Source organism: Populus trichocarpa, chromosome 10 (genome assembly GCF_000002775.5).
Source record: "Populus trichocarpa isolate Nisqually-1 chromosome 10, P.trichocarpa_v4.1, whole genome shotgun sequence".
Taxonomy (NCBI): domain Eukaryota; kingdom Viridiplantae; phylum Streptophyta; class Magnoliopsida; order Malpighiales; family Salicaceae; genus Populus; species Populus trichocarpa.
In genome coordinates this window covers 21,450,114-21,466,979 of record NC_037294.2, presented here as the reverse complement: position 1 = coordinate 21,466,979, position 16,866 = coordinate 21,450,114, and the positions used below count along the sequence as shown (strand labels likewise).

The 16,866-nt window shown below is 34.8% G+C and overlaps 3 protein-coding genes across 6 annotated transcripts; 1 reads left to right on the top strand and 2 right to left on the bottom strand.

Moving 5' to 3' along the window:
• Positions 1–403: 403 nt before the first annotated feature.
• LOC7468466 (uncharacterized) lies at positions 404–3,656 on the bottom strand. 2 transcript variants are annotated; one of them, XM_024609655.2, is made up of 2 exons: positions 3,181–3,656; positions 404–884 (listed from the first exon to the last, which is right to left on the bottom strand). In XM_024609655.2, exons 1-2 carry the CDS (start codon positions 3,460–3,462, stop codon positions 747–749), a joined length of 420 nt encoding a protein of 139 aa, XP_024465423.1. In that variant the 5' UTR covers positions 3,463–3,656; the 3' UTR covers positions 404–746. The 2 variants fall into 2 exon arrangements, with proteins under 2 accessions (XP_024465423.1, XP_002315353.1); XM_002315317.4 differs by lacking the exon at positions 3,181–3,656 and adding an exon at positions 2,374–2,770.
• A 633-nt stretch (positions 3,657–4,289) lies between these two features.
• On the top strand, positions 4,290–10,458 carry LOC7468465 (pyruvate kinase 1, cytosolic). The gene is made up of 16 exons (XM_002316382.4): positions 4,290–4,490; positions 4,891–4,987; positions 5,280–5,377; positions 5,865–6,020; positions 6,309–6,386; positions 6,631–6,762; positions 7,114–7,194; positions 7,385–7,456; positions 7,561–7,650; positions 8,151–8,295; positions 8,515–8,603; positions 8,704–8,799; positions 8,947–9,014; positions 9,212–9,311; positions 9,445–9,504; positions 10,044–10,458. Exons 1-16 carry the CDS (start codon positions 4,425–4,427, stop codon positions 10,194–10,196), a joined length of 1,581 nt encoding a protein of 526 aa, XP_002316418.1. The 5' UTR covers positions 4,290–4,424; the 3' UTR covers positions 10,197–10,458.
• Positions 10,459–10,947: 489 nt separating this feature from the next.
• On the bottom strand, positions 10,948–15,110 carry LOC7463482 (mRNA cap guanine-N7 methyltransferase 2). Of its 3 annotated transcripts, none has more exons than XM_052456408.1 (12): positions 14,928–15,110; positions 14,759–14,837; positions 14,573–14,661; positions 14,413–14,484; positions 14,245–14,326; positions 13,515–13,557; positions 13,326–13,448; positions 13,141–13,233; positions 12,048–12,116; positions 11,869–11,957; positions 11,672–11,769; positions 10,948–11,420 (listed from the first exon to the last, which is right to left on the bottom strand). In XM_052456408.1, exons 1-12 carry the CDS (start codon positions 15,027–15,029, stop codon positions 11,244–11,246), a joined length of 1,116 nt encoding a protein of 371 aa, XP_052312368.1. In that variant the 5' UTR covers positions 15,030–15,110; the 3' UTR covers positions 10,948–11,243. The 3 variants fall into 3 exon arrangements, with proteins under 3 accessions (XP_052312368.1, XP_052312367.1, XP_002315350.4); XM_052456407.1 differs by having other exon boundaries at positions 14,573–14,667; positions 14,928–15,109; XM_002315314.4 differs by lacking the exon at positions 13,515–13,557 and having other exon boundaries at positions 14,217–14,326; positions 14,573–14,667; positions 14,928–15,108.
• Between the last annotated feature and the right edge of the window lie 1,756 nt (positions 15,111–16,866).

The following is a 16,866-nucleotide window of genomic DNA, read 5'->3' as shown; positions in this document are numbered from 1 at the left end:
CAAACCCAAACCCAACCCATTGGAAATTAAAAAAAAAACCCAAAAAATAATATAGTTTTTTATTTTTAATATAAAATAACCGAACCAAAACTGGTTGGTTGAGTTTTGGTTTTTGTTCGGTTTTGATTTGATTCCAGTTTTTTTTTATTAAAAAAATAAATGAAAATAAACTTGGCTGCAACTGGTCTTGAGAGGCTTGGCAATATTAGATCTTCTATTCGAAATTCATTCATATAAGCTTGAGATGACTGCGACGAGAACAAGTCTGAAATCTAACCACAAATCATTCACAGTTGAGTTAAGAAAATAAATAAAATTAATAATTTCAACCAATTTCATTTTTGGCATATTAGGCCTTCAAAACTCCAAAATTACCTCATAGAAGAGGGTTTTGAACACTACAGAATGAAAGGTTATATATTATAGTGGCTTGGTGAGTGCTTTACTTCTCACCAAGAAACCAATATAAACAGTTCCCCCAACGCCCTCTCAACACAAACTTGAAATACCAGTTGGAGGAGATAGGATAGTGTTTCCCTTGTTAGGGTATGTGAAGAAAGCACAATAAGTAAAGTGACAGGACACCTAGCATCCAGTCATTAAGTGTATGGAAATCAGATAAGCAAATTACACAGCCGGTCGATGTTCAACTGCACATTAAAGGTAGGAGAAGGGGCAGGATTTGAGAAAAGAAAGGAAAAATTGCACGTTCTATTTCCACGCTTCTTCGGAATCATTCTTTGGAATCATTCTTCGTCTGCTGGAGATTGATACCCGTCATTTGACTGATCGTCATCAGATGATGCCTTCTTGGCTTTCTCGTTTCTTTCCTGCCACCTTGCCCATATCCACTTCAAAACAATGAACCCTCCAAGTGCATACACCTGAAAGCAGATTAGCTAATTCAATTAATTGAAAAAATAAAAATAAAATTACTGCATCTGCTGTCTTGGTTCACAGTAGAGTGAAAGGTGAAGAGAACTGGTCTCCTGGCAAAGGAGCTATGACCAGCACTGGCTGCTCCCATTACAAGGGATACGGACAAAACTAAACTAAAACCTTAGCATTCTATTCCTCTTGAAAAGACAAGCAACGGGTAATTCTATTAGTTGCTTGAGACTTTTGAGTTAAAATTCCAACAGAAGGATATATATGAAGATTATAAGGATTACAGCCCCACATCACAACATCACAAAATCAAATCACAAGTGTCTTAAAGATTATTTACACGGCACAATTAGGTGGGATCTTGTACAGATGTAAAGGGAACTGGAGTTTTCAAAGCAAGAAAGATTTAAGGAGGATGGAGAGGGAGTTCAACAGCATTATAAGTATATATGCATGCTAGCATACATACCAGCATACAAAGGTGTCCATGTTAAAAAAGAAGAAGAAGAAGATGATATGCCGCAAGAATCCATGGCAGAAAATCAACATCATTGATTAATAGTAGCTAGAGAAGGTTGAAGATGGTGGACATGAGAAACTCAACAAACTATAGTACAGAAGTGAAAACTAGAAAGGAAATTCATTAAGTCACTAACAACATGCCCAAAGAACAAGTCAGTCAAAAGCTAAACTAATTGAGGACCACTGGCTTCGCATAAATGACTATATAAGCTTCAAGTACTCCATAATTTCCATAGCCTGAGTGGAAGAGAGATGTACACTACCACTTTTTTCCTATCTACAGAAGCTCACGGGTTAGATGAGAATACCATAGCCTGCATTCAGAAATTCCCTTCCTTTCATACATTCTCTAACCTAATTTCACAATCACGTTAACTTCACTACCTGTTTGAATTAAGCTACCATATTCTCTCCTAACAATAACCATAAATTCATTCAGATTTTGTCATATAAATCCAAGGTTTCATTACCCAAATCTCAATCAATCCATAAACACTTTAATCCTTCACTATTTATCAAAGCAAACACCTTTCAAATGCCAACATTTACATTACCCAGCATAAGAGCTCGCTATCAAATAGTTTCCACTTTTGAATGGTAAATGCTTAGCATCTAGCAAGAAGACCATGCTGCAGAAACAAAATATCTTGAAAATAAACTTTACAAACTCCCTCGTCTTCTGTGATACTTGACCACTCTTGTTTCCTACATTTCTAACAATCTATGCCCATACACTGCAAAAATAATAATAATCAGAATTCCTTTCTTACTCATCTTAGCATATGATTTCCCATAAAACTACATGCATGCCACTATCATTGGAAATAAAAAGATCCCTAATTTTCACAAAAAAATAAATAAATTTACAACAAAACAAAAGCCCTACACCTCAAATTTAAATGCTATACGATTTTTTCCACTTTTTATAACACCCCGAGACAAAACACAGAAACATCAACAGACCTGCCAAATGATCACAGGATTATGAGTCCTTCCACTGCCCTCTTCAACCTCAACCTCAATCGATGAAGGAGCTAAAGAACGAGTATTTGGGAAGCTGACAATATTGGGTTTCTGAATTCCACTCTCGTTTTCTCCTCCTTCAGTAACTACTGCTATTTTCGGTTCCTCTTTAGCCAGAGGGACTGGCTTGTTAAAGAAAGGAACTTTGAGCTCAAACTTTGGAAAAATTGAAAACAGATTTCCGGGTTTTTGAGAGCTGTCTTTTTGGGTCACGATTTTGCTGTTTTCAGTTTCCGCCATTGTTTTTTGAGAGGATTTGGGGCGTGGAAGGATTGTTCAGGGTTTTTGGGGTTTTGTAGTTGAGCGGAGAAAGCAGAGTAGAGCACGTGATGAGTTGGTAAAGAGGTAATATTTTAATAAATGGTAAAAATATATATATGATAATTACGTTAACTTATGCATTAAATGTGCCTTTTCTTTTCTTTTTCTTCCACAATTCTTATATTTTGTGAAATATAATGTCAAAGCAATGTTGTTTCTAATAATATTTTTTTAATAAAAAAATTAAATGATATATTTTTTTAATTACAACGTTTTTCACCCGTTAATTTTATTTATATATTTTAAATTCAGTAAATTGTACCTTGTGTTGATTTAAGAGGGAGGATGAGTGTTTATACATAACCTCTAGAATGAAACGAAATCTAATAAAGAGAATAGTTTTGTCAAAGCAAAGTAAATACAATAATAAATTATTATTATTATTATTAGCAGAGTTTTACTTGAAACAATAAGGGAAGTACTCACTGGTAAAAGGATTAAGGGATGCTTAATTCCAGGCTCTTCAACTTCAACCTTCAATGGAGGAGGGGCTAATGGTTTAGGATCACTGAACTTTACAACATCAGCTGGCTTATTACCTGTAATCTTTTCTTTCTCTTCCAACTTAATAGCATCAACATCAGCTTTGGGTGATAGGTTAAATATTGGAGGAAACTTGAACTCAAATCTTCGAAACACCAGAAACAAGCTCCTGGGCTCTTTTTCTTGGCCATCTTTCTTGCTCCTAGCCTTGTTGTTCTCAGCCATGGTTGTTAGCACAGAATGATTGGGTGCAATTTCTTTGTTTCTCTGGCTCTGTTTGCGTAGAGAAAACAAGTTTAGGACTTCAATAATCAGAGCGGGAGGTTTTGGCTTGGTTTCCTGAAGATACTAGGCCCGCGTCTCTGGAGAGTGTTGAACATTCCTTCGCTTCTAGTACGATCTTTGCATTTCATTTTCATCTCTCTTGTCGGCTACACTTTTAATTATTATTTTTTCATGTTTTATTTATGAGTTTTACTAGTAGGATTAAAATCTTTTCCATTAGAAAGAGAGAGAGAAAAAAAAAGATGGTATAAAAAATTAATTCCTGAGTTTTTTTAAAAAAAATTTCTCATGCGGTGCCACTTGGACCCGCGCTTTTTTATCTTTTAATTTTTGTTTTAATTTCATCGTGTTTTTATTAAATTAATAAAAAGAAGGGTTTTTTATTTTTTATTATATAATAAAATAAAATAAATAATTGAAATTAGTAGAGTTTATAGATCGAATGGGGTCTATTCAAATTAATTATGGTTAATCTAAACTGTTTTTTTAACTTGTCAAATAAAAAAAATTACGTTGAAATAAATTAAATATAAGTTAATTTAAAATCTGAATAAGAGTATTAAGTTTAATTTATTGTATTATATTTAAAGTGTTAGATAAATTTTTACTTTTTGGCAAAAAAGAAAAACGAATTACTTATCGATGAAGTCAACTAATTACCCATAATCCATGGTAACATGTCACATGCTTTATGGAAATACCACGTGCCAGCTTAAAAAAAACAACGTTCGTTCCATACCATTTTCGATGACGCGAAAGAAAACTATAAATAAACAGAGCAAACCAGCAAGGGAAAGTACCACAATAATCACGCAATCTCTCTGTTCATTTCACTACCGTCAACCCACTGCTCCCTCTCTCTCTTCTTCTTCTTCTTGAGATTCTTCGTACTTTCTCAGAAAATGAATCCGCACTTGAATCTTGAAGAGAACATGAGGTTGGCTTCAGTTCTTGAGCCATCAAAACCAGTAAGTTGTACTCAAGCTTACTTGCTTTTGCCTTGATTTTTGAGCTCTCGCTATTTTCTTTCTAATAGCTCAAGAAAGCTCTCTTTGCTTGTTTTGTTAATGTTATTTCTTGTTTCTTGGTTTATTTAACCCGTCAAAAATAGTACTTTGATTTCTTGATTGGTTACCAAGAAAATTCAAGAAAAAGTATAGAAGACAAATAGTGTTTGGGGTTTCTTAATCTTCATTGATTTGTTTCATTGCTGAGAAAATGTTAGGAACTGAGACGTGTTTGGATTCGTTGTATTCTTCTTTACTGTGGAGATCAAAAGGGAAAATATTAAAAAAAGTAGCGGGGCTTAGCTTTTAGAGAGAATATGAGCTATGATTTCTTATATTCTTCTGATTTTGGATTTTGCAGAGTTTCTTTCCTGCAAGGACAAAGATTGTTGGCACACTTGGTCCACAATCTCGAACTGTGGAGATAATAACTAATTGTCTGAAGGCAGGAATGTCTGGTATTGCCCCCATCTGATCTTTTTAACATCTTAATATTGAAAGCTCTCCCCACCTTTTTTTTTTTTTGGATCCTTTTTTTTTTTGGTTATAGAAAATTGAATTCATTAGTTCCAAAATTTATATCTGGCTCAGGGGAAATGCAGGTTTCACTTCACACTAAGAGTCAAATATTAAAAGTAGACAAACATTTTGCCAATCTTTAGTCTTTGATTTTCTTTGAGACCAAGCAGGCTATAATTATAATATGCCTATTCTTGGGGGTTGATCTAAAATGGTTTTCCTTTTTTTTAGTGGCACAGTTTGATTTTTCATGGGGTGATACTGAATACCATCAAGAGACATTGGATAATCTGAAAGCAGCTGTCAAGAGTACCAAGAAACTCTGCGGGGTAAACTTATCTTTATTAGATTCAGTTTAAGCTATATTACTACCTAATTTAGCTATCTAAAGTTGATGCAAAGGCATGGATGGAAATTCGCGTCTTACCGTGGCTGAATGATAACTAGATATGTGTTCCTCATCTTTCCTTAATTTTTGTGTGTTTAAAAAAAGGTCAATTTTTGTGTCTTTTATATCCAAAAAAAGTATGCAGAACCATCTAATGCGTCTCCAAAAGTTTGAAGTTTGGATGTGTTGAAGAAGTACATGATGCATGTTGAAATGTATTCAAGTGGTTTTGGCACTTGACACAAATACAGCTCTCGTACTGAAGTGATCTCAACTTTGATAGCTCCATCTTTAACGTCCTTCAAGTCTTTCACCAATGCGCTTGAGATAATGAGATTTTTATTCTCCTCTTGCTGGGTTTTCACTTTATTTAATAGCCAAATCTTATGACTTTCTTTACTGTCTAATTTTTTTGGTTTTAATCTCAGGTAATGCTTGATACTGTGGGTCCAGAGTTACAGGTGATCAATAAAACTGAGCGCCCGATTTCCCTTCAGGAAGATAGCTTTGTTGTCCTAACACCAGATCAGGACAAAGAAGCCACTTCAAGTCTGCTACCCATAAATTTTACTGGGTTGTCGTCGGTGAGTAACTGTTTTACATGCTGTATAGACTAATTCCGGTTTCATTTGGCATTTGCATCTATGTTTGGAAATGTTTGTGCAGTTTCTTTAAAACATAGCTATATGTGCCTTGTGCATGTCTGCGTGCGTCAAGTATTTTTGTTACTCTACGTTTCCTAAGTCATCCTTTGATTCTTTTGAAATTTTTGTAAGTCATTATTTTTTTTTTCCTTTTATGACATGGGTTCATGTCATCTGTCAATGCCTTTGTACAATTTCTGTAGCTGGAGTTTGGTATGGTCTTTGCAGGCAGTGAAGACGGGAGACACAATTTTTATTGGTCAATACCTCTTTACAGGAAGTGAAACTACTTCTGTGTGGCTAGAGGTAAGTAACTTCATTGAGGCATGTCATGTCACCTACTTTTCACGTCAAGCATGCCTTTCACAGATCATCATCATATCACTTATGTAGGATGAGAAAGCAATTACTTTGCTTGCTAGCTGCCAACCCGTTTCAATTAAAACTATTCTTTGAACAAACAAGCCAGCAGACTTGTACTCGAAAGATAATGGCGTGATTCAACTTCCAAAAAAGAACATTTTCTTAATTCAATTTCATGATGATGCAGGTCACTGAAGTAAATGACGAAGATGTGGTTTGCTTGGTAAAGAATTCTACTACCTTGAGTGGGCCACTATATACTTTGCATGTCTCTCAAATCCATATTGATCTGCCTACTCTCACTGACAAAGATAAGGAGGTAATTCTTTCTGCTTGATGAAATAATTTGTTGTTTTAATTGAGTATGATGAAATAATTTGCTGTTTTAAAAGAGTATACTGATACTGTGTTTGGTGTTAACCTATTCCCATTTCTTAACACTGATCAGTGCTGGCTTCCATCATTTATACTGGAATAAAGCTTCATTCTTCTTACCTCATATGTTACCCTAGGGAACTAACGCTTCAGAATCATATTATTGTTTTTATTAACGAGTAATTTTGGTGCCAACTATATGAAAGATTGGTGACATGCTCCCTTGAAAATTTAGTGCTTACTGCTATTGTGATATCATTAAGTGCTTTGATGAAATTTTCATGATCAATATCAGGTTATAAGCACATGGGGTGTTCGAAACAACATAGACATCCTCTCACTTTCATACACCAGGCATGCTGAAGATGTTCGTCATGTAAGGATTTTCCTGCTGAGAGTTACTGTCTACTATCTCTTTTCATTGTAAACTAAATTACTATGACCTCTTCCCATCATTTTGTCCTTATCATTTTTTTCTCTTTGTGGTTATCGAGGTTTGCTGCATCTATATTTTCCTCATTGTCCCCTTTATAATATAAAATTAAGCTGGTAATGCTTTTATACAGGCACGTGAATTTCTTTCTAAACTGGGCGACCTCTATCAGACTCAAATTTTTGCGAAAATTGAAAATGTAGAGGTGAGCTGTGTAATTTGTCTGCTATCATATGCCATTCCTTATCGTACTGTGCTTAAATTCCATTTTAGGTTCCAACAGCCATATTTCTAATGTATTTCCTGCAGGGATTAGCTCATTTTGATGAGATCCTTGAAGAAGCAGACGGTATCATCCTTTCTCGTGGAAATTTGGGGATAGATCTCCCACCAGAGAAGGTAGCTGTGAAATCTGATTGATGAACTTTCAATATGTGCAAGTTATCATAGGCACCTGTCATCAAAATATACTAGTCTGTTAGGATTTCTTGTTAACATGTGATATTGTAACACAACAGTCTGTAAGGATTGCATAATAGCAATTTATAGAAGATAAATGGGAAATGGAGAGTGCTACACTACAACATACTTTAAGTTGTCACAACTGTACAACATGCTGTATCAATCTTTTTTTTTACGGGTTTACTTTTCATGTTATATTTTTTCAAGTGGGACATCTAAGTAGCTTTTGGAGGCCATTAAAAGTACGATTTCCTGTGATGCCAATCCTGCCAATGAGGATAGATATAAAAACCGACTGTAGGCAATTAGCATGTTGTTCCTATCTAGTTTGACACCATCAGTAAACATGCATTTGCATTTAGGGCTAACTGAGTCCTGAAATGGAAATTCTACTACACATAATCCATCTAGACTGTCTTGCTATCTGCATTTTACAGGTGTTTATGTTTCAAAAAACTGCTGTTTTTAAGTGCAATATGGCTGGAAAACCTGCTGTGGTCACTCGTGTCGTGGACAGTATGACAGAGAATTTGAGACCTACTCGTGCAGAAGCAACTGATGTTGCCAACGCAGTATTGGATGGTAATTTTCAAAATTCTTGCGTGGATTGTGTTTCCCGGTTGTAAATTTTGTTGCATGTAATTATACTGTTCTGGACAATGAAGTACTAACTTCTTACACGAGAATATAGCAGTCTTGATTCCTCATTTTTCTAGCCTTGCTAAGTAAGCTGAGAGTATCATATATTATGCAAACCACAGGCTAACAGAAGTATTTTAATGTGTTTTTCTGTTTCTTCAGGGAGTGATGCAATTCTTCTAGGTGCAGAAACCCTGAGAGGATTGTATCCAGTTGAGACCATCTCTACCGTTGGGAAAATTTGTGCTGAGGTAAGTTCTCTCTTGTTTTCCTCGAGTATCCCTCCTTGCCTCCATTTTCTCTTGATATTTCCAAACCTATCCCCCTGATTAATTAAATTCCCATCTGCAGGCAGAGAAGGTTTTCAATTATGATTTGTATTACAAAAGAACTGTCAAATATGCAGGAGATGCAATGAGCCATTTGGAGTCCATTACTTCCACTGCGGTATTTTCATAATGTTTCAATTTAGCTTTTTTGCTTATTTAGTTGAACATTGTTTGCATTCCTTCCTTACAAATTGTTTATTACTTCCACTGTGGTATTCCTTCCTTCTTTACTTATTTTTATCCTTGCCCTTTTCTGGTTATCAAGGTCCGTGCAGCTATCAAGGTTAAAGCTTCTGTAATTTTGTGCTTCACTTCTACTGGAAGAGCTGCAAGGTTTTTCTTTCTTCATATTTCTTCCTCTTAATTTCTTTTTCTGGCGCTATGTTTATTTGAATACAAATGCAAGTGATTAGGTATCTTGGAAGTCTATTTTGAAAGATTTATTAAATCAGGCAAATGAACTGTTGTTTAGATGACACGCCAATTTCTTCAGAACTTGAGACTTTCTAATCTTCCATGTATTAATACAGGTTGATTGCAAAGTACAAACCCATAACGCCTGTTATATCTGTTGTTATCCCTCGGGTAAAGACTGATCAACTGCGTTGGACCTTTACTGGTGCTTTTGAGGTATGTTATTGCTTAGATTGGTTATATCTTCTTCCAGTGCAGGGGATAATTTTCTGTTGAATTTGGTGCTCCATTGTTTCAACACCCCCCTCTAATTGAATTTGAAGCTTATCCTCTAATAATTTTCTGGCAGGCAAGGCAGTCACTCATTGTCAGGGGAGTTTTTCCTATGCTTGCCGATCCTCGACACCAAGTAAGCATGCATTACATTACATGATTGCAAGTTTATGTTTTTATCAGTTCCCACTTTTCTTCCTCTTCTTCAGAATGACAAGATAAGAAAGGTCTTGTGGAATGAATTTTAGTGATCTAATATGCTATTTCTTTGAAGTTTTCCAATAATTGATATTTGAGATGAAGGTTAAAGGTTAAAGGTCATATCATGACCATAATTTTCAGATATAGATTTTATTTCTCTTGGCATTCCATCAAAGTGCCTTTGCATGCATTTCAAAGGACGAAGGGCAAATATGGGGTCTAGATGTAGGTGTGCGCACCATCATTCTATGTCTGTGGTTACACACTGACTATTACAGGGAAAATAGGTAGAAGGTATACAAAAATATAATCAACGCGGTTGTAGCTCTTTCACACAGAACTCGGGTCATCTTGTGTCACTAGAGTTTTTACTCACCCTGTTTCACAGGGATTTTCAACTAAGAATGACAGGTGACATGTCATCATGAACTTAAGCTTATTTTTTAACAATTGGGAACATGGTTGGTTTTGCAGGCTGAGTCTACAAATGCAACAAATGAATCAGTTCTGAAGGTTGCTCTAGATCATGGCAAGGCAGCTGGTTTTATAAAGCCGCATGACCGAGTTGTTGTTTGCCAAAAGCTTGGAGATTCATATGTGGTGAAGATCCTTGAGCTTGAAGATTAAAGCCAATGTGCATCTCATTTGGCTTGAAATCTTAGTTTTTGGCAGCTCCCATCTATATGCTATAAAATAAGAAAAAACAGACATGTGTAACCGAGTATTTAGTATGTACAAGGTAACTTGTCAAATGGAGGAGCAGGGGAAATTCAAATGGGGCTAAAGATATTTATGGTTTGATGGCATTTCTTGCCCCTCAACTATTAGGGGTTGTGCAACGTTAAAACATGTACTATTTTCATTTTTGAAGTATTATGTTTTGAATAAATATTATCTCTGTTTAATCTGCTCATTATCATTGATAAAAAATCCTAGTTTTGATAAAATAAAATAAAAATCAGTTTCTAGTACTTTAAGTTGAGATTTTTCATTTGCCAATAAAAACTCAAATCCACATCCACTGTCCAAGTTTTTTGAGATAAAAGAAGCGTTTTTTTAATTTTTCTTAAACACGAAATATTAACAAAATTTCAAATAATAATAATAATAATAATTTGGAATGATACCAAATTTTGTTGGGGGCTCCAAAAAAATCATGTACCAAATTTTGTATTTGATAATGCAAATATTTTGATAATCATACTATAATATTAATATAGTAGATGGATAGATAGATGTATTTTTTTACATCTACCATCTAATAGATGGTAGGTGTATTTTTTTCACATCAGGAATTTTCGATAAAATTAAATAATCACCTAGTACACAAAGTGACACCGTATAGCAACTCTCAAGCGACATTCTGCAAATGATCATATTCCTAAAAAGTCATGCCAAGTTGTTGAATCTTATCCTTCTATTTCTTTTACTGATCGAATTCCTAAAACGTTATTCGAAGTGCTTGAATCTTATCCTTCTATTTCCTTTACTGATCCATCAAGGCCAGTAATGTCGAACACTTCATTGGTTGTAATTGCATAGGCTACACACATTACAGGTTTGCATGGTTTTGTCCTGTTCACAGTCGGGTTACAGTTAACGAATACACTCCACGAAGCTCCCCTCTTACATCGCATGCAACATCCCTCTAGCTTGCTTCTAACCACCAAAAGGTCAAAGTGCCTCTGAGAAACGTAAATCTGCCGGGCCAGGACCCAATATCCCCTTCTGTTCACTAATCTTTCCAAGTCCAAGAGGTGGAGGAGGAGGAGGAGGCTGCTGCTCTGGATGTGCATTCTTTTCATCGTCTCTCCATAGGGTTCCTTGCCACTCAGGTGCTTGCCACTCGCTCTGAACATCAAAAGCAACCCAAGTGAATCACAAGGATAAGACATCGGAGAGCCAAAACACAGCGACAAGGATTAGAATTTTTGTTCATGGGCGGAGATGAGGCCATAATTGAAGGAGTTTACGTGTGGACATCCTTGGTAATAGAACACGCTAAGAATTCCCCTTGATTAGATGACATGAAAAATATCATTTATGCTGCATTGCATGAAGATGCGCTCAATGTAGCCTTCGCTAAAATCATAAATACTTGCCTCATCAATAGTGTAACCATCATGCTGTAATAGTGGGGTGGTAAGAGGGGGAGCAACATCTGGATCAGGCTTCTGAAATATAAATGTAGTATATAGGCCTGCAGAATGGAAATGCCAAAAGGGTGAGAATGTGTGATTAAAGTGATAACATAGGAAATTAAGTCGTAATTTCTGAGAAAATAAGGTAAATGCCACACCTAAGACATCATATGATCGAGGAAGAAGTCTCCCTCTAGGATCCACCAGGTTCAGACCAGCATTCATTATCATACCTGCAAATTGAGTTCTTTGAAGAGGAAAAAGCAGAAATCAGCAGTGCATATATAAAAAGGCACTAGAAACAATAAAAAACACACAATAATGCAGAGTCAAATACCTATTATCATCATAAAATTCAGTCAAGTTCTGAATTTCCACATACTCCAGACCAGCTTCCCTGGCCAACCTAGATGCACACAGAGACTCTAGCATAAGGATTTTTAAAGCTTAGCATAAAAGTATATGATTAGGATAGAATAGCAAAAACACCCACAAAATTTCAGCCAGAAAAAAACAAGTTCACAGCAATCCATCCATGCTTCAGAATAAATAATGTATGGCCAATTACTCAAGAGAAACATTGTAGGAGATCCGAAACTTCAGCTTTAGAAAACATTGAGTTTTCAATTAAACAGAATGGTCCCAATGCCAGCAGCCCAGCATTATGACACAATTGATATACTTGGAGAAATTGGGGTCTGACGCTTTTTCAAACAAAAAGGTTATATATGTTGATAAAAGAATCAGCCATCATATTACATGCATCCTAATCCTTCCCTATGTTTACTTCTCTCTACTCAACCATCTTCAATGCCCCTTTTTGTCTTCTCTCTCTTAGGTTATCTTCTCCGTATGAGTCAACTAGTTCCTACGATATGGAGTGAGATTAAGACTATAAATGGTGAGAATGAAATAGATTTCAGGCAACAACATCAACAATGGACATATAGATGACTTGGATGTATTTTACAAAATTTATTTAGGCAATTAACAATTACTGGAATCAGTAATCCATTCCTTTCACACATCCTACTTGTCATGAGAGACATACTAGAATCCTCTGGTATTAGCTTTAGATTTAAGCAGACTGGAACGCCAGCTGATTGAGATGAAGACACTCAGAAGCAGAGCAATGGATTGCTCAAGATAGAACAAAGAAAGAAACACAAGGGGGTAGGAAAAGAATGTGTAATGGGGTTGGGTGAGTCCTTAAACCCAACTCTTTTATCTCTTAAAAAAACTACATTCCATAAAAACTGCTTTGCGTAGTGATATCGAGTAAGTCATCTGTGCTGGCCATAGAATGGGTCCACATAAAACGCAAACATGGAGTTGCATCAGAAACTCATGAGGCAATATAGAGATTACACTAATTAAAGCAATTTATAATGAAGGTGAACTCATGACAGGTTATGAAGAAAGGAGTCAACCTTATCAAACTTGGAAAATGTACCAAGCAGTGGGTTTCTGCAGAGATGTCGTGGGCAAATTTTAACTGGTACTTCTTCCCAAATAATGGAAACCTGGTTTTAATAGAAGGGGGGGAGGCAAATCAGAACAAAGCTATCCAAGACAAAAATGAGGGAATATGCTCATTTCTTAAACATGTATATACTTCTCTTCCTCTACTTCGAAAGTGATCATGTAGCTTTCTGATCGAATGCAATTGGGAACAATGTTTGGCTTCATGCTGCCGCTTCTGTTATGGTATGCTTCAACATTCTTCTGGTACTTTGCCCTGCATGGATGGAACGTTAAAAACACCATCTACAATTCCCTTTTTTCTAAAAGAAAAATCTCATACAGAGTTTTGAACTTGTGCTTCAACATTCTTCTGGTACTTTGCCCTGCATGGATGGAACGTTAAAAACACCATCTACAATTCCCTTTTTTCTAAAAGAAAAATCTCATACAGAGTTTCGAACTTGTGATTAGTATAAAGATGGAAACTGCAGCCCAGATATAGAAAAGTTCACAGTCCAGGCACAAAAAAAGTTTGAGATGGAATGAATCGGAGATCAAGAAGCCATTTAAGTCAAGGAAAAAAGCTTGGAATTTTTTAATATGTACATTCTGGAGGAAGAAACACCACCAACGACCACAGCAATAGTCGTTAAGCTACTTCTGTTCTGTATGGAACAAGCTAAAAAAGAATTTCAACTTTAAGCTATTCAATGATTCACCTGTGCAATTTCATTATTCAAACTAATATTAAATAAAGGCAATTGACATGGAGAAAACCAAATCCCACTAAAAGTTTTCCATTGGTTATAGCATGAACCTTGTTCTGGGTAGAAAGAATGATGTGTAAGTAAATCATCCAGCAAAGATTTATTCAAAATTGCTATCAATACCTGAAAGAAATATCTAGATTTAAATAATCCATCCGGATATGATAATCAACAAACTAAGAAGAAGCAAATTTGTAACATGCAGATTCGCACATGCAGAAGCACAAACACACAGAGAGAAAGGCATCATTTCTTCAATGATCATTTATTCATACCATATGGTAGATGAGTCAGGAGTAATACCAAAAAAATAACCCCCCGGTTTAAGCAACGACGCCACATTATGTAGAAGCTTCCTTGCACTCTCCTCGGTCTCAAAACACAACTGCAAAAAACAATTATAACAAAACATTTCTCACTTAAATATCCCTCGTAAGAAAAAAATCATTAACATTCTTAGCAACTTCAAACCTGCAAATTCTGCAAACAGCAAACTAAATCAGCTTGATTGGCCTTTTCCTGCAACTGGGTTTCAAAATTTTCCTGTCAAACAAAAACATTTTGAAGTCAAACCGGTGAAAAACAATGTGCAAAATAACGTAAAAAATAGTATATAAAAAAAAGGACATACAGAACAAGGGTCGGCTTGAAAGAAATCAGCAGTGTAATTTTTCTTCAGACTCTCCCATGTTTCTTTTACTTCACTTATTCCTGATGATGCTACATCTACGCCATTAACATTAACATTATCGTTAATAAAATACCAAAAAATAATAGATTAATTAATCTGTATATGAAAGAAAAAAGAAAAACAGACCGATTCCAATGTAGTGAGTGATTTGAGCAGCGTCCCATTTCTCTATGTCCACTCCTCCTCCACAATACAAATCACATACCTTCAAGTGTAACACCAGAAAACAGAAAATCCAAATCAGACAAATATGTGTGTGTTTGTGTGGAGAGAGATAGGGGTTAGTGTTACTGACAGTGGCATAGGGGTGGGCAAAGATTTTAATGATGGCAGATTTAGCGAACTCGTAGAGTCGATGGTGAGTTGACTCAGTTCTCGGTATCGGAAACCCGCTCATCCTCTTCGATTTCTTTTGAGCTTTCTCAATTTTCCGATGAAAATTCACGAAATGGAGCAGGGTTTAATTAATTTCTTCTTTTTTATTATTTATTTATCTTTTCCCTCAGGGTTTAAGGTTGGGCCCGACTTGAAGCCCATAAGAGTCAATCTAAGACGCGGAGTCGGTGTGATATAGGACGTCGTGTCGTTGGACCAGGACTTGTTTTCTGTATTGTTTTTGTTTTTGTTTTTTTAATGATGGTATTCACTGTTTAGGATATAGTTTGGTTCATAATAATTTTACTTAAAAAAACTTTGATTTGAAATATAATTTGGGTTGATTTCAAGTTAAATAGAGTCGATAAAATCTAATTAACCCAATTCAAACCTATTAGACTAACCTAATTCGCTGCTCAAACAAATATTGATCATAAAAGTCCATTGATTTATCCTACATGTTAATTATAATAATAATAATTATGCAGCAGATAAATTTGTTCATGTTCAATAAAATAAACAGTGAAAAAAATGATATAAATAGACCAGTATATTTCACTAATAATTCCTTTTGTTTGGTAAAAAATATTCCAGCTCCTAATATTATTCAAATATCCTGTGTTTGTTATTTTATAAATATTTCAACTAATAGTTACTCTTGAGTTTTTTATTTTGTTTTTTTAGTTTGTTAAATGCATTTCAAATAATGTTTTATTTTATATATTTTTTTATTGCTCGTGAAAAATCAACTAATAATTTCTCTCAAGCGCCTTAATTTTTCTCAAATAATCTTTTTTTTTCCAAGTGTTTTATTCTATTTTTCTACTCCAACAGGGAAAAAAATGTTTTTAGCAAAAGTTTGTTGAAGTTTTATTTGTCTACCCTAATTGAAAAGTGGTGATAATACTAGAAGGAAATATTTTTTATTTTTTTAAAGTGATAAAATAACTATTCTCTAAGATGTTTCTCTTATTTATTTTATGATATTCTGTAAATATTTTAATTTAGTTATTAGGAATACTCTTATTAGTGTTTAATAAAATAATTATACTCTTATTAATATTTATCAGATTTAACCTGTCTCGGTCTCGGTAGATTAACTCAGGATCCAAATGATTTGAGATTTTGACCGAGCCTAAAAAAAATTAACCTTGGACATGTTGGGTCAACCCATGAACCAGGTGACCCGGTGCCGCGGACTAGAAAACTTTTTTTAAAACAAAATCAAAAAATGAATCTACAAATAACTAGCCTGACATATCTTTATAGAGCTGGAATACACATAGACTCCCTGTTTTTGTTAGAGATGGGAGACATTTGCTTGTGTAGGTGTTTCCCGTAACAGAGTAATTTTTTTTCTTAACAGACAAAAAAAACCAATTCATATCCTTCCACATTTTTCTAGAGGCGGAACACATTTTTCTGTGTGGGTGTTCCACGTAACGACGTCGTGTCCAATAGAGTTTTCGTGGAGAAGCTAAAATGGTAAAAAACAAAAGGTTCGGGAAGCATAAGTGTTGTACAGGGGGTTAATTAGAGGTTTTCCTTTTGTTTGGTTTAAGATTATATGCGTTGTCGGTCTATCATCTTTTCATTATTGGTAATTAATTTATTTTAAAATTTATTATATAAATATCAAATAAAAATTTTTACATCCGATTGAACATACTTCACGTTCACAGGAAAAAAAATTCTAATGTGAGAAAAGAATTTTTTATGATATAAATATTTAAACTTAAAATAAAAAGATAATATAATTTATATTTACATGAATTATTTTTTTATTTTTTTATTTTAAAATATTAAAATTTAAAATATATTTTTAATTTTTAATTTTTTCAAGTTGAACTAGGTCAAAC

Excerpts from the sequence above, each read along its gene's own strand:
- LOC7463482 (XM_052456407.1), bottom strand. The coding sequence starts at position 15,029 with ATGAGCGGGTTTCCGATACCGAGAACTGAGTCAACTCACCATCGACTC. Across the intron at positions 14,838-14,927 it reads TTGCCCACCCCTATGCCACT|GTATGTGATTTGTATTGTGG; the intron begins GTCAGTAACACT and ends TTACACTTGAAG. Across the intron at positions 11,958-12,047 it reads GAATTTTATGATGATAATAG|AACTCAATTTGCAGGTATGA; the intron begins GTATTTGACTCT and ends TCCTCTTCAAAG.
- LOC7468465 (XM_002316382.4), top strand. The coding sequence starts at position 4,425 with ATGAATCCGCACTTGAATCTTGAAGAGAACATGAGGTTGGCTTCAGTT. Across the intron at positions 6,763-7,113 it reads TCACTGACAAAGATAAGGAG|GTTATAAGCACATGGGGTGT; the intron begins GTAATTCTTTCT and ends GATCAATATCAG. Across the intron at positions 9,312-9,444 it reads CCTTTACTGGTGCTTTTGAG|GCAAGGCAGTCACTCATTGT; the intron begins GTATGTTATTGC and ends ATTTTCTGGCAG.
- LOC7468466 (XM_002315317.4), bottom strand. The coding sequence starts at position 2,673 with ATGGCGGAAACTGAAAACAGCAAAATCGTGACCCAAAAAGACAGCTCT. Across the intron at positions 885-2,373 it reads ATCCTGTGATCATTTGGCAG|GTGTATGCACTTGGAGGGTT; the intron begins GTCTGTTGATGT and ends ATCTGCTTTCAG.